Genomic DNA, 14,479 nt, shown 5'->3' on the forward strand with positions numbered 1-14,479 from the left:
AAAAAAAAAAAAAAAAAAAATTTTGAAAAAAATAATAAGTTAAAAAAAATAAGTAAATAAGCATTTAAAATAATAATAATAATAATAATAATAACAACAACAGGGGCCCCTGGGTGGCTTAGTCGGTTAAGCGTCCGACTTTTGCTTAGGTCATGATCTCGCAGTTCCTGGGTTCGAGCCCGGCATCGGGCTCTGTGCTGACTGCCAGCTCAGAGCCTGGAGCCTATTTCAGAGTCTGTGTCTCCCTCTCTCTCTGACCCTCCTCTGCTCGCGCTGTCTCTCTCTCTCTCTCTCTCCTAGAAATAAATAAAACATTAAAAAAATAATAATAACAACAACAACATGCATATACGCAATTACAGCGCTAGGGCCCTGCAGGGCCTCTGGGGGCGCAGTCCTGCTGACTATCATCCCCAGAGCAGTACAAATACAGCCTGGACAAACAGAGGTGGCAACTTTGCTGCCTGAGCACTGAAGAGTCATTACTATTTCAGAGAGGAGAGATTTAAATTATTACAACACAACTACAACAAATGAGAAGGTAGAAGACTTATGAAGTCTAAATCCTGCTGAAACTGAAATGGTCAACAAATAAATCTCTCTTTAGGGAAAAATTGTCACTCAAATTGCTTAAATTCTGTTTGATTTGTTAAAAGAATCAATCATGTCAGGTATGTTTGAGGGGGTGAGGAATCAGTCTTATTCCTTTATAGTTGGTATCTCCTTGAACAGGTGATATTCCTTCCCCTTAACAGGGTAAGAAAGAATCCCCTGGGGCAACTAGCTGGCAGTGAAAAGCATGTGACTCTTGATTTCAAGGTTGTAGGTTTGAGCCCCATATTGGGTGAAGAGATTACTTTAAAAAATGTGGGGAGCGTGGGTGGCTCAGTCAGTTAAATGTCCTACTCTTGATTTCAGCTCAGGTCATGATCTCCAAATTCATGATTTCGAGCCCCTCATCAGTCTCTACACTGACAATGTGGAGCTGGTTTAGGATTCTCTGTCCTCTCTCTCTGGCCCTGTCTCCACTCATGCTCTCTCTCTTTGTCAAAATAAATAAATTAAAAAAAATTAAACTTAAAAAACAATCTCTTCAAAGAATTTTTAAAAATAAGAATCCCTTTCTTCATAAAAATAAAATATTAAGATCTTTGTTTTATTTTTTATTAAAAAGTTTTTTAATGTTTTTATTTATTATTGAGAGACAGAGCATGAGCACGGGAAGGGCAGAGAGAGAAGGAGACACAGAACCTGAAGCAGGCTCCAGGCACTGAGCTGTCAGCACAGAGCCTGACATGGGGCTCGATCTCACAAACCGCAAGATCATGACCTGAGCCAAAGTTGGACACTTAACCAACTCAGCCACCCAGGCACCCCTATTTTTAAAATTTTTAAATATATTTTTGAGAGAGAGAGAGAGAGAGAGAGAGGGAGAATCCGAAAGAGGCAGGCTTTAGGCTCTGAGCTGTCAGCACAAAGCCGGATGCGGGGCTCAAACTCATGAATGGCAAGATCATGACCTGAGCTGAGGCTCAAACTCATGAATGGTGAGATCATGACCTGAGCTGAGGCTCGAACTCATGAATGGCGAGATCATGACCTAGGCCAAAGTTGGACACTTAACCAAGTGAGCCACCCAGGCACCACAAGAAGATCTTTATTTTTTTTTTTTCAAAATTTATTTTATTTTTAATTTATTTCTAGGAGAGAGAGAGAGACAGCATGAGCAGGGGAGGGTCAGAGAGAGAGGGATTCACAGACTGAAACAGGCTCCACGCTCTGAGCTGGCAGTCAGCACAGAGCCTGACGTGGGGCTCGAACCCACGAACCGCGAGATCATGACCTAAGCGAAAGTCGGACACTTAACCAACTAAGCCACCCAGACGCCCCAAGAAGATCTTTAAATATAACTAAATTTAGGGGCACCTGGGTGGCTCATCTGGCTGAGTGTCTGACTCTTGGTTTCAGCTCAGGTCATGATCTCACAGTCTATGAGTTCAAGCACCATGCTGGATTCCGTGCTGACAGCATGGAGCCCACTTGGGGTTCTCTCTCTCCCTCTCTCAAACGTATAAAAATGTATTTAAAATAAAAAAATAATATATAACTAAATTTAGTCAACAAGTTTTACCAAGTCTCCATTGGCTAACAATTATTTTTCTAGGGACCGTGAATAATGAGACAGGTAGGGAAAGGTCCCTGCCCACCAGGGGCTCAGTTTAGCAGAGGATATAAACCTAGACACATGACAATAGGAAAATGTGTTTAAGTACTGTAACCACAGCATGTACACATTGTTGTGGGTGTAGCAAAGAAAGAGGCTAATTTGGCAGCTCAGCTCCAGAGTTAAGGAAAGCGTCACAGAAGATCTGACATTTGAGGTGGATACTAAAGAATGAACTGGAGCTCAAGAGGAGCCAAGGCAGTCTGGGCAAACTGTGCCCAGGGGCATGAGAGCACAAGCAAGCAGCAGGCAGGAAGGTCTGTGTGAGTGGGGTCTTTGACACAAAGCAGGGAGAAGTGGGAAAGCAGCAGGTCCCCTTCTTCCCTAGGCCCCAGCACTCTAGTCTTCACATGGCTTATCAAAGGAGCCACACTCATTCCCACATGTTCTGCCCCGCCAGCTCCCTCTCATTCTTCAGGTCTCTGATTACATAACAACTCATCCATGAGGCTTTCTCTGACCCCTTTACAGGTATAGGTTCCCCCTTCACATGACCTCCAGTAATGCTCATCCTAGCACCTTATCTTCATAGTTCTTAGGACAATTTTCATTTGTCTGCTGTCTATTTGCCACTCAGACTGCACGCTCCAAAGGGTAGCCTGGTTTGTTTCACTCAGAGCCACATGCAGCTGGTTTAGGGCCTAGAACATAACAGTTGTTCGATATTTGTGGAAGGAATGCCTGACTGCCTGAATGAAATACTAAACGGTTCAATAAAAAGAGGAGGGGGAAGAAAAGGAAATCTGGAGACCAATTAAATAGCTCCTGTATTTAAAACCAAGAGTTTATACTTTCTCTCACAGACAATGGAGAGCTATTAAAACTTAAAATGACATTTTTTGCTATTTTACAGATAACTTCGAATTAACAAATACTAAACTAGTTGTATTATTCTTGTACTTTACTTACTTTTCCATGAAGTTATAATAGGTAAAGTGATGGGAACATGCTCAATTTCTAAACCATTCTCAGTTATTCGGCGCAATCGTCCACGTAGTTTAACATTCTTTCTTATAAATTCTACTGGAATATCTGAAGAACTCGTAAATTTTGATGTCTGTTGATTTATAAAAAAATATAACATTTTATTATTATTTCTTTAACATTAAGTATGTCAAACTGTTGTCTAAATATTTAACAAGAAGACATAACCAGTGAAAAATTTTAATTTAGTCCTTAATTTTAATTAATATTTTCGTATGATCTAATCAAAAGCATTTATAAAAGGGGGCACCTGGCTGGCTCAGTCATTGGAGCATGCGACTCTGATCTCAGGGTTGAGGATTTGAGCCCCATGTTGGGTGCAGAGATTATTTAAAAAGAAAATCTTTTGGGGAAAAAAAAAAAAGTGTTGGGGGCATCAAGATGGCCCAGTCAGTTAGGTGACCAACTTTTGGTTTTGGCTCAGGTCATGGTCTCGTGATTCGTGAGTTCAAGCTGCACTCTGGGCTCTGCTCTGTCAGCATGGAGCCTGCTTCGGAGTCTCTCTCTTTCTGCCCCTCCCCCACTCTCTCTGCCCCTCCCCACCTCCCCTCAAAAATAAACACCTAAAAAAAAGTATGAAACACTAAAGGTTAGAGTTAGTATTTTATAAGATCTTGACAACCAGAATGATGGGATAAAACTAAGGAAGGATAAAAGAGAATAAACTAATTGTGGCATAGATGAAAAAGATTAAGAACCTTTAGTTAATTGTGAACTCAAAATGAGTGGAAGTGTGACAGAACTGCAAAAAAATTTACAGACTCCTTCTCCCCTACACTCTCCACTGCTCTCCACCTAAGTTCAAACACCAAGAAACATTGTAAGGAACAGGATCCAAAACAAGAGAAGTGAGGAAGGGATGGCTCTAAATCAGGACCTAAGAGGAATATACTATTCCGTACTGGGTACCATTTCATAAAACACTTATACAAACTGGCACAAAGCTAGAAGAGGAGAAAAAAGACAATAGAGTCTGGAAACTACATCACATGAGAAAACTAAGAGTATTTTGCACCAGTGTGGGGGGCAAGCTAGGCAGGTGGTGCCTGGGTGGCTCAGTCGGTTGGGCTTCCTGGGCCTCAGACTCTTGATTTCAGCTAAGGTCATGATCTGTTTCGTGAGACTGAGCCCCTTGCCTGGCTCCTGACATCACAGAGCCTCCTTGGGATTCTCTGCCCCAACTCTCTCTCTAAAAATAAATAAATAAGCTAAAAAAAAAAAAAAAAGAGTATTTTGCACAGGGGAGACAGAGTAAGTAGAGAGGATCACTAAAGATGTGTTCAATTACCAAATGTCTGTCCCTTTTAATTTTTAGGTGATTTCATGAAGGATACACATAAAAAAGACACAAGAGTGCCTTGATGTTTGGAGTTTTAGAAATTATTAAGCAGCTAGAGGAGGAAACTGAATAGAGCCCAATGCTCTATTTCCTTGAGTTCACACTCAAGGAGTATGTAAAGAACCTTTAAAGGCAGAACCCACTGTATCTACCTTTTCCGGAGCCATTAATCCCTCAACAGCGTAAAGTTCAGGGATGTGTTTCTGTGCCATGGCAAGCGCTATCTCAAAGATGAACTAACAATACACATAAAACCAGAATACAACTGCAGGGCAATACATAAGCAGGTTTCAGATAAAGTATAAGTGCTAACAGGTCAAAAATGGAAAAAGGATAAGAACACCGGAGGAAGGTATCTTTAAAGGAAGTGAATCCTGGGGTGCCTGGGTGGCTCAGTCGGTTAAGCATCCAACTTCGGCTCAGGTCATGATCTCACGTTTGTGGGTTCGAGCCCCGCATTGGGCTCTGTGCTTTCAGCTCAGAGCCTGGAGCCTGCTTCAGATTCTAGGTCTCCCTCTCTCTCTGCCCCTGCCCCACTCACGCTACATTAAAAATTTTTTTTAAAAATAAAATAAAATAAAAGAAGTGAATCCTGAGCTTGTGATAAACAGTCTGCTTTCCAGAAGAGGCAGAAAGATGATGCCACTAACAAGGATGCTGTCCCTAAGCTGCTGATGGTGAAGTGTCCTAGAGGCAAGAGACAAAAGCGGGAAGCTCTGTGAAGAGAAAATAATAAGGGTTTCAATTTCAGGAAGATGACATTAGAAATCTAGTTCCGCAACATACTACCTGGGTGATCTTGTGAAAATTATTTACTTCTTTGTGCATCCATCTCCTCATCTATAAAACTTGGGTGTAAGAATATCTGTGTCATAGGATTATTATAAGAATGAAATGAAATTAAGCAGGGGCACCTGGGTGGCTGAGTCGGTTAAGCATCCAACTCTTGATTACAGTTCAGATCATGATCTCATGGTTCATAAGATTGAGCCCTAAGTCAGGCTCTGTGTTAACAGTGAGGAGCCTTCTTGGGATTCTCTCCCTTGCTGGTGTGCGTGCTCTCTCTCAAAATGAACTAACGTTTTTTTAAAATGATTTTAAATGAAATTATGTATATGAGCATTTAGCACAGTACTGAACTCAATCATCATTTTTTATTTTTTTAATTTGAAGTTTGGAATTGTCTACCAGTAAGTGAAAGAATTTGAGAACTTGATAACCTCAGGAAGAAGAAAAAGGAGAGAAAAACGGCAATACAAAAAGAATACAGAAGAGGAGCCATTAAGGCTTCTTGTGGCAGGCCCTTTGTAGGTGAATACAATATTCGTTCTCAAGACTCTCTCCCTCATCAGCAGGTACTGTTAGGGATAGAAAAGCTAAATGGCCACTTTCCCAACCTCCTTTCCAGCTAGACGTGGTCATATGATAAAGAGATGGAAGCAAAAGTTGACTGAAGGCTTCTGGGAAAATTTTTGCATTCTTGATGAGACGTGGCTCACACCTTCCTTTCTCCTCTCCTTTTTTCTTTTTTCTTTTTTCTTTTTCTTTTTCAATGTTTTATTTCTGAGAGAGAGAGACAGTGTGAGCAGGGGAGGGTCAGAGAGAGAGGGAGACACAAAATCTGAAGCAGGCTCCAGGCTTTGAGCTGTCAGCACAGAGCCCGATGTGGGGCTCAAATCCACGAACCAGGAGATCATGACCTAAGCCGAAGTCAGATGCTCAACCGACTGAGCCGCCCAGACTCCCCCCTCTCCTTTTGCTTTGAACAGGAATATGTTATTTGGAGCTAGAGCAGCCATTCTGTGCCATGAGGAAAGGCACAGAGAATCATACACACAAAACTCTGTCACTGAGCCACTCCAGGCATCTTGTGACATGAGAAACAAGCCTTTTTACTTGGTTGAGCCACTGCTGGTTGGGGTTTCTGTTACTTGTAGCCAAAGTCCTCCAACTGTCACACAACAGAGTTTTTTGCCCCCCAGTATTCCAATGCTCTTTTTCTAGTTTCCTAGCCTGCTCTTCTCATCACATTAGTCACCATTATCAAAAATCATAAAATCTAAAAAAAAAGACACCAGAACTAAAGTTTAAAATGAATAAATCATAATATATTAATATACATTTATATTAATTAATAAGTAATTTGCAAAAATCAGTAACATACCTTATATTGTATAACTTAAAATCATCTATAATTGACTCATGTCATTTTTAAGGGCTAACAAGAGAAATACCCCCTCAGCATTATGTTTATCTAACCACTTTTATTTTTAAGTTTATTTCTTTTGAGAGAGAGAGAGTGAGCAGGGGAGGGGCAGAGAGAGAGGGAGACCGAGAACCCCAAGCAGCCTCTGTGCTGTCATTGAGAAGCCCAACACAGGGTTCAATCTCAATAAACATGAGATCATGACCGGAGTTAAAATCAAAATCAGACGCTTACCTGACTGAGCTACTCAGGCCCCCTGTATTTTTTTTTACCTAAACTCTTAATCAGATCATTTAATATTTTGACAATATACAAATGTCATGGAACACAGAACATAAGGTAAAGAAAAAATGAAATGAAATGAATGAAAACAACTCAAGTTTCAAAAGTTCCATTCTAAAAATATATATAAGCTAAAAATGAATGACTTACAATATAATGGAGTTGTTAAAAGAAAAAGCCTATTAGATTATTAGATATAAGGTTAAAAATGAATTCAAGGCACTTAATAAAGAGGATAAAAGTTCTGACATTGGAGTCAGGGGGAAAAGGCAACAGTTGGAAAAGCTACAGTATAATAGAGTAATGCTGTGTAGACAATGATACTATAAAACAATATAGAGATAATAAATGTAGGGAGTAAATATACACAGAAGCAATAAATCCATACCAGATTGTAACATGACACTAAAATTACACCCAATAACAAGAATCAGTTATATAAAAAGATACTTCTAAATCCTGAACTACCAAATGGATTTCCACAATATCTACTATTAAAAAATTATTCAAAGGGCAAAAAAATATGCTAACTGAAAGCATAAATTCTTTTTTTACATCATACATCCTGCTTTATTCATTGAACAGGTATTACAGATTGTTGCAAATCAGAGAAAGCATAAATTATTCAGTGCTAAAGGACATAATTTGACTGTGATCTAAATCTAAAATCACTATACAAAACAGTTCTGAGACATTCCACAATGTCTGAAATGCAAATTTAGTGATTATAGCATTCTAGCAAACCAAATCCTTTACAGATTCCTTTTTAAGCATGAAGACGTGATTATGAAAATACAGACTGTGCAATTACTTTCCATAAAATCCTGTGGATGTGTTACTTTTAAATCAAGATCTTAAATATGTTCACTGTTCTAAAACAATATTTAAAACTTCTAATATGAATAGCAAAATGATACACAGCTTAAGACAAAAACTGTCTTGAAGTGAAAAAAAATAACTGTCTCTTGCTTATCACAGTTCACAGCTCCTTCTTCATTTTTTAAACTTACCATCCGAATACTTCTTAGAAGTAACATTATTCCAGCTATGGCCATTACGGTGCTGATATTCTTCAGAAAGAGATTAAATGATTAATTCTCACTAGTTATTATTCATAATTGTGAAAGTACTAATTAGAAGGGGGAAAAAAGAAGACTGTCCTCCTTATATCTGTCCAAATAAGGTACATCCTTCAACTAAAGGTCCATTTCTTCCAAAAAACTTCCTTAACTGCCCACCTACTCATTAATCTCCCCTTTCTTTCCCAAACACTCTGGCATGAACAGTAATTATACATATAATATTTTATTGTTCTCTATTGCCTTTTACTTTATCCATGAGTTCCTTAACTGCATCAATCAGTCTAATTCTTTTTGAATAATGCCCACAGCAATTTGCATAATCCTGAGCCTACAGTGGGAATTTAAATCTTTGGTAGAAAAATTTACCACCAAAACCTTAAAATACAATGCCTCCGATGTATCTATGGGTGAACAGTTGGGAAAAACTTATCAATGTTTTTAAAGGGTTTCATTTAAACTGAAACGGACCTAAGAGAGTTTAATTTAAAAATAAGAAAACTGCGGGGCACCTGGGTGGCTCAATGGGTTAGGTCTCCGACTTCAGCTCAGGTCATGATATCGCTGCTTGTGAGTTCGAGCCCTACAACTGGCTCTGTGCTGACAGATCAGACCCTGGAGCCTGCTTTGGATTCTGTCTCTCCCTCTATCTGCTCCTCCCTCTCTCAAAAATAAAATAAATAAAATAAATAAAAAGAACCCTGCAACTCCCTCAACAAGAGTGATAATCTAATATGATTTCCTTCAATAAATACAACTAGGCATGTTAGAAATGAAGCTGAAAAATATATACAAGGAAAGAAATGAAGATGCAAAGATTGGTCTCAGTGTTGAAGACACTTAGATACAACTCTGATCTTGCAAACAGAAAATAAGGCAATGGACATTTTGTAATTACCAATACATAATGCTTTTTGTTCTGTGGATTTTGCATTTGTAGAAGGAAAAAGAAAGGAAATATACACTAGGATACAGTCTGTGATTAAGATATTTGGAATAATATATCTATGTGCTAATTTAAACTGTTACCTCTCTCAATCTATTGAAGTCATTTTTTTAATTTGAAATGACCTGTGCATCAATTTCTGCTTCACTGGAAGAACCCAGGCCTTGTCAATTAATACCTACAGATCTATCATTCATTAATGCCACCAATACGTATCTAGCGCTTACCAAATGGCACGCAATACTCTAAGGGCAGGAGCTGTGGCGGTGAAAGAAAACAGCCATAGTCCTGGCCCTTGTGCTGCTTAGCTGCAAAGCGTTTGCAAAGCTGATGGTCCTACTCAACTTCTCAGTAGGATTTAACAAAGTTAATCATTCTCTCTGAAAATTCTCTCCGCCTGACTTCTAGGACACCTGGTTTTCCTCCTCCTCCTTCCCAGTTTTTGCTGATCTCTTCCTTTTCACTTCCCATATTCTAAACGGTAAGAGCGTTCCTCAGGTCCCAGGTCTGAATTCTAGGACTTTTTCAGTAGTTTTTCTGACTTGCTCCAAGATGTCAGCCAGGCTTTAAACACTACTTAAGTTTTACGCAGTTCATTCAAGAAGTTATACGTTCAGTTCTGATCTCCCTTCAATGCCAGATTCCTAGATCTAAGTTGCCCAGATAACATCTAACAACTCCCTTCAGAATTCTAATAACCATCTTCAAGTTCACACACCTCCACCTTCAAGTTCACAGGTCCAAAGAGTCCTCTGAATTTTCCCAACAAATCACTGACCCCCATTTCTCCACAGAAGCAACCTTCACCACATCCACCCAGTGGGGAGCCCCCTTGATTCCTCGTTCTTTGCGCCCCACACCTAAACCTTCCACACCACCTCCGGGGTCTTAGCCACAATCTTGGCTTGTCTGGTCACCTAAGATGTCCCATTTTTGGTCGAACTCCAGTGCCCTCTCACGTCACTCAAAACACAAGGCCTACAGGACCACGTGCCCTGTCTTCCACCCCCTTGTCTCCTGTGCCCTGTGTCCCCAACTGCTTTCCAGGGACCCCTGACGCCCCAAGCTGGGCTGCGTCTCGGCCTCTGAGGTTATCTCCGGGGCCAAGCACTGTCCTGGCCTCTCCAGGCCGCCGCGCCCATGCGGCGCAGCAGGCCCCGGCGGGCCGCGCTCCCCGGGCTCCCCCGCACTCGCGACCCCGGCAACGTGGCCCTCCGCCCCGCCCGGCCCCGACGCGCTCCACTGCCCGTGGCCTCCCAGCGCCGCGTCTCCCCAGGCTCGCTCCACGCGACCCCGCGCCCCCTGCCTGTCCGGCCGGCGGGCCAGCGATACCCGGACGAGGCGCAAGTGGTCGTCCGCCCATTTCGATACCCGCGCCACCACATTGGGCGCCGCTCCGTCCCGGTCCGGCGCCTGCGAGGCGGGGGCCACAGGCCGCCCCGCCATGTTGCTGGCTTCCCGCGAGCCCGCGACGCGCTCCTCGGGCTGACGGCAGGGGGCGCTGGGCTCCTCCGGCCGACGGCCAGGATCCGGGCTCCGCGCGGTGGTTGATGATGGGGTCGCCGCCCCCGCCGCCTGGGAGTGGCCTTACGACTCCCTCTTCGCTTGTAGGTGGGACTCTCAACTCGATGGAAGACACCGTATCAGTGACCTCCTCCCCCAGCCTTTATTCAGGATTTTCCCACTGCGCCGGACATTCTTATGGGACAGGGACGGGGGCTGAAGGCTTCTCGGCCATGCTGGTTTGGGAGGACGATCAGTTTGGGACTTCGGTTAACCCAGCCTTAGTGTGGGTTCCGCCTCTACCATGCAGAAAGGAAATTGAAGTAGTTCATTCCCTCTACCTGCTCCCAAATGTAACAAGATGCCTATATCTTATGTTTGGTTCTTTAAAATTTGCACAGTTGCTTGGTAATCCTATCAGATGCTCTAAATTGTTGAACTCTTAATTAAAATATATGGAAAGTGGACTACATTAGTATATTTCGTATATTATTAGTAGTATATGTTCATATATAAGTAGATTTTAAAACACAAATTAGATGCAGGACATTGTAAATGGTAACATTTGTGTAAAAAATTGTGTGTGTGAGAAAGAGAAAACCGTGAAAATCTATGAAAGAAACCTACAACAGTGATTGCCCCTGGAGAGAGGGATTGGGGTGGGAATGGTTGGGAGGCTTTACTATCTACCAGCTGTAATAGAACATTTTGCAGTGATGGAAACGTTGTATATTTGAATTGTTCAGTTTCAACCTAATAGCCACATGTGGCTCTTGTGTGCTTGAAATGTAGCTAGTACAACTGACGAACTGAATTTTTATTTTTTTAAAGTAAGCTCTAAACCCAACCTGGGGCTTGAATTTATGACTGGAATCCAGAGTCCCATGCCCTTCGGACTGAGCCAGCCAGGGGCCTCAGGAACTGAATTTTTTTAAAAAAAAATTTTAATGTTTTATTTATTTCTGAGAGAGAGACAGCATGAGCAGGGAAGGGTCAGAGAGAGAGGGAGACACAGAATCTGAAACAGGCTCCAGGCTCTGAGCTAGCTGTCAGCACAGAGCCGTACGCGGGGCTCAAACCCATGAACCGTGAGATCATGACCTGAGCCGGAGTCAGACACTTAACCAACTGAGCCACCCAGGTGCTCCAGGAACCGAATTATTTATTTATTTTTAAATGTTTATTTACCTTTGAGAGAGATAGAGAGACACAGTGCAAGCAAGGGAGGGGCAGAGAGAGAGAGGGAAACACAGAATCTGAAACAGGCTCCAGGCTCTGAGCTGTCAGCACAGAGCCTGACACCAGGCCTAAACCCACAAACCTGAGATGATGACCTGAGCTGAAGTCTGACACCTAACCGACTGAGCCACCCAGGCATCCAGGAACTGAATTTTTAATTTTCTTAATTTTAATTAATTTCAATAGTCACATGTGACTAATGGCTACCATAATGGACAATGCAGGTATACTGTTGGAATTTTTTTAATGCACATAATTACCTTTAGAAGTCAAAATGGAGTATGTTGTATTCCTAACACACATATTATGAGTAGTACCTTCAAGGAATGTATTGCCTTAGTACTGTAGCTAATAGAAAGTTAATAACAGTAACTAACACTTAGATCTTACTATGTGCCAGGCACCATTCTAAATGCTTTTCATGTTTTAGCTCCCCTGATGCTCACGGCAACTTTCTAAGATGGACACTGTTATCAATCCAAATTTTAAAGAGTAAATATGCAGAGTGATTAAGCCAGCAGCAGCAAGGTCACCCACCGGGGAAGTGGTGAGCTTGGCTGTTACATTGGGATTCAGCTCAGCCAATTGGCTCAGTCTGTGGACTTGACCACAGCACTTCCTCCCATAGAGGCAATCAGCCAAAACACATCAATCCTTATAAATTTCCAGAAAGGGAAAATCCAACTAAGAAGATATACTATAGGGGCACCAGAGTGGCTCAGTTGGTTAAGTGTCTGACTCTTGATTTTGGGTCAGGTTATGATTTCACAGTTCATGATTTTGAGTTCCAAAATGGGCTCTATGCTGACAGCGAGGAGTCTGCTTAGGATTCTCTGTCTCCCTCTCTCTCTTCCCCACCCCCCCAAATAAATATTTTTAAAAAGATACACTATAACTAAAATCCTTAATCACAATTTCAAATAAAAACAAAAGTTACATGTATTAAGAGACTTTGAATAGCTTTAGTTCAAAAGTAGAAAAAATAAGATTTCTTCATGGCAGTTCTGTTCCCAATTCTTCTTTTGCTGTTTCTTTTTTTTTTTTTAATGTTTTATTTATTTCTAGGAAAGAGAGAGAGAGACAGCGTGAGCAGGGGAGGGTCAGAGAGAGTGGGAGTCACAGACTGAAACAGGCTCCAGGCTCTGAGCCGGCCGTCAGCACAGAGCCCGACGCGGGGCTCGAACCCACGAACCGCGAGATCATGACCTAAGCGAAAGTCGGACGCTTAACCGACTAAGCCACCCAGGTGCCCCCTTTTGCTGTTTCAATGTCCTGTCTCTACAGCGTTTCTGCTCTCTCTCCTGTCCTAGTTGAAGACAGCTCTATCCATTATTCCTACTTTCCAACCCAGTCTTCTTTTCCGTAACTCAGACATCAGCCACCTGGGTGTTTCCAAGTCCTCTAGATATCTCAAAGTGTCCCTTTCAATATTTCAGCATCATCCCGCCAATGACTGATGGGAGAATCCTGCCTGCCCCAGGATTTCTGCAGATTGAGAGATTTAACATTCTCCTGGGGTAGCTTTACCAAGGACTCCTGCTCCTTTTGCTGCTGATCTCCCTGGATATGCTGCTTCTGTGAGTAGAGAGGTATGCACGAAAACCATGCTTAGATTCATTGCCCGCTCCTCAGTTTCCCACAATACCATGAACACAGAGACGGAGTCTGTAATAGACTTTTAATGAGGTTTGATGTTAACTATGAAGAATGATAATTAATAAGAAATTAACCGAATGTTAATGTGACTGTTTCCAGAATCCAAAGAATTAGGGGAAAAAAAGTGAGTATTTAATGAACACCCCCCACCCCAAACATCTCAGTTTCTAGCATTGATTTCTGGTCAAAGCCAATCATTCCATTCTGTTATAGAATGAAGATTTCACTCCAGAATTCCTGTGTGACATTCTAACCTCTGATGTGATGGTGGTATTGGAAGGTGAGGTCTTTGGGGGGTAATTAGGTTTAGATAAGGTCACGAGAGTGGAGCTCCTATGATGGGGTTAATGTCATTAGTAAAGAGCTCTCTCTCTCCCACCCATGTGAGCAGAGAGAAGGTGGCAGTCTTTAAGCCAGGAAGACAACTCTCAGTGGGGACCCAATCTGCCAACCCCTTAATTTTGAACTTCCCAGTGACAAAAGCTGTGAGAAACAAATGTCTGTTGTTTAAGCCACCCAGGCTCTGGCAATTTGTTACAACAGCCTAAGATGACGAAAACACCTATGTACCTCAGGACCAAGAGCTAAGCTCATTAACTTCCTTGCCATCCAAACTAATATCTAGTGCCCCCTTACCCTCTTCAGGACTGTCAGGAGTGATGGAGGCTGTCATCTTGTGATCTCCCGGTCAGTCCTTGAGACCATGACCTGAGCCGAAGTCAAGATTCAGACACTTAACCCTACTGAGACATCCAGGTGCCCCATGGCCACTCTCTCTTATTCATTGAAAACTGTAGCATCTGACTTAAGGTCTTTCTCTTCATTTCAATCCCTGTTATTCTGATCTCTCATGCCTGTCTCATGCCCAGTGACTTTTTCCTCCACCCCAAGTCAACCATGTCTTCCATGGGTACACTCTGGGTCTTGTCTTTGCCAGAAATTGCCACATCTGCAGTCACAGCTCTAACACCGCCCTCTCCCACCACAGCCTCCTGTTCTTCTCGTTCACTTAAGAAAATAC

General features: G+C 42.1%; 1 protein-coding gene across 4 annotated transcripts in view; it reads right to left on the reverse strand.

Annotated features, from left to right (window-relative positions):
• CUNH3orf33 (chromosome unknown C3orf33 homolog) overlaps positions 1 to 10,527 on the reverse strand; it is a 28,190-nt gene extending 17,663 nt beyond the window's left edge. For 2 of the 4 annotated variants that reach the window (XM_039236067.1, XM_039236064.1), the window contains exons 1-3: positions 10,393 to 10,527; positions 8,046 to 8,105; positions 3,134 to 3,281 (exon numbers count right to left, since the gene is read on the reverse strand). In XM_039236067.1, the coding sequence (XP_039091998.1) occupies positions 3,134 to 3,281; positions 8,046 to 8,105; positions 10,393 to 10,506 (322 nt within the window). In that variant the 5' untranslated portion in view covers positions 10,507 to 10,527. Of the gene's footprint in view, positions 1 to 3,133; positions 3,282 to 8,045; positions 8,106 to 9,287; positions 10,257 to 10,392 lie in introns of those variants that run through there. The other 2 variants (XM_039236065.1, XM_039236066.1) reach the window with 2 other exon arrangements.
• Between the last annotated feature and the right edge of the window lie 3,952 nt (positions 10,528 to 14,479).

Source organism: Hyaena hyaena, unplaced genomic scaffold (assembly GCF_003009895.1).
Source record: "Hyaena hyaena isolate Hyena2069 unplaced genomic scaffold, ASM300989v1 scaffold_105, whole genome shotgun sequence".
NCBI lineage: Eukaryota > Metazoa > Chordata > Mammalia > Carnivora > Hyaenidae > Hyaena > Hyaena hyaena.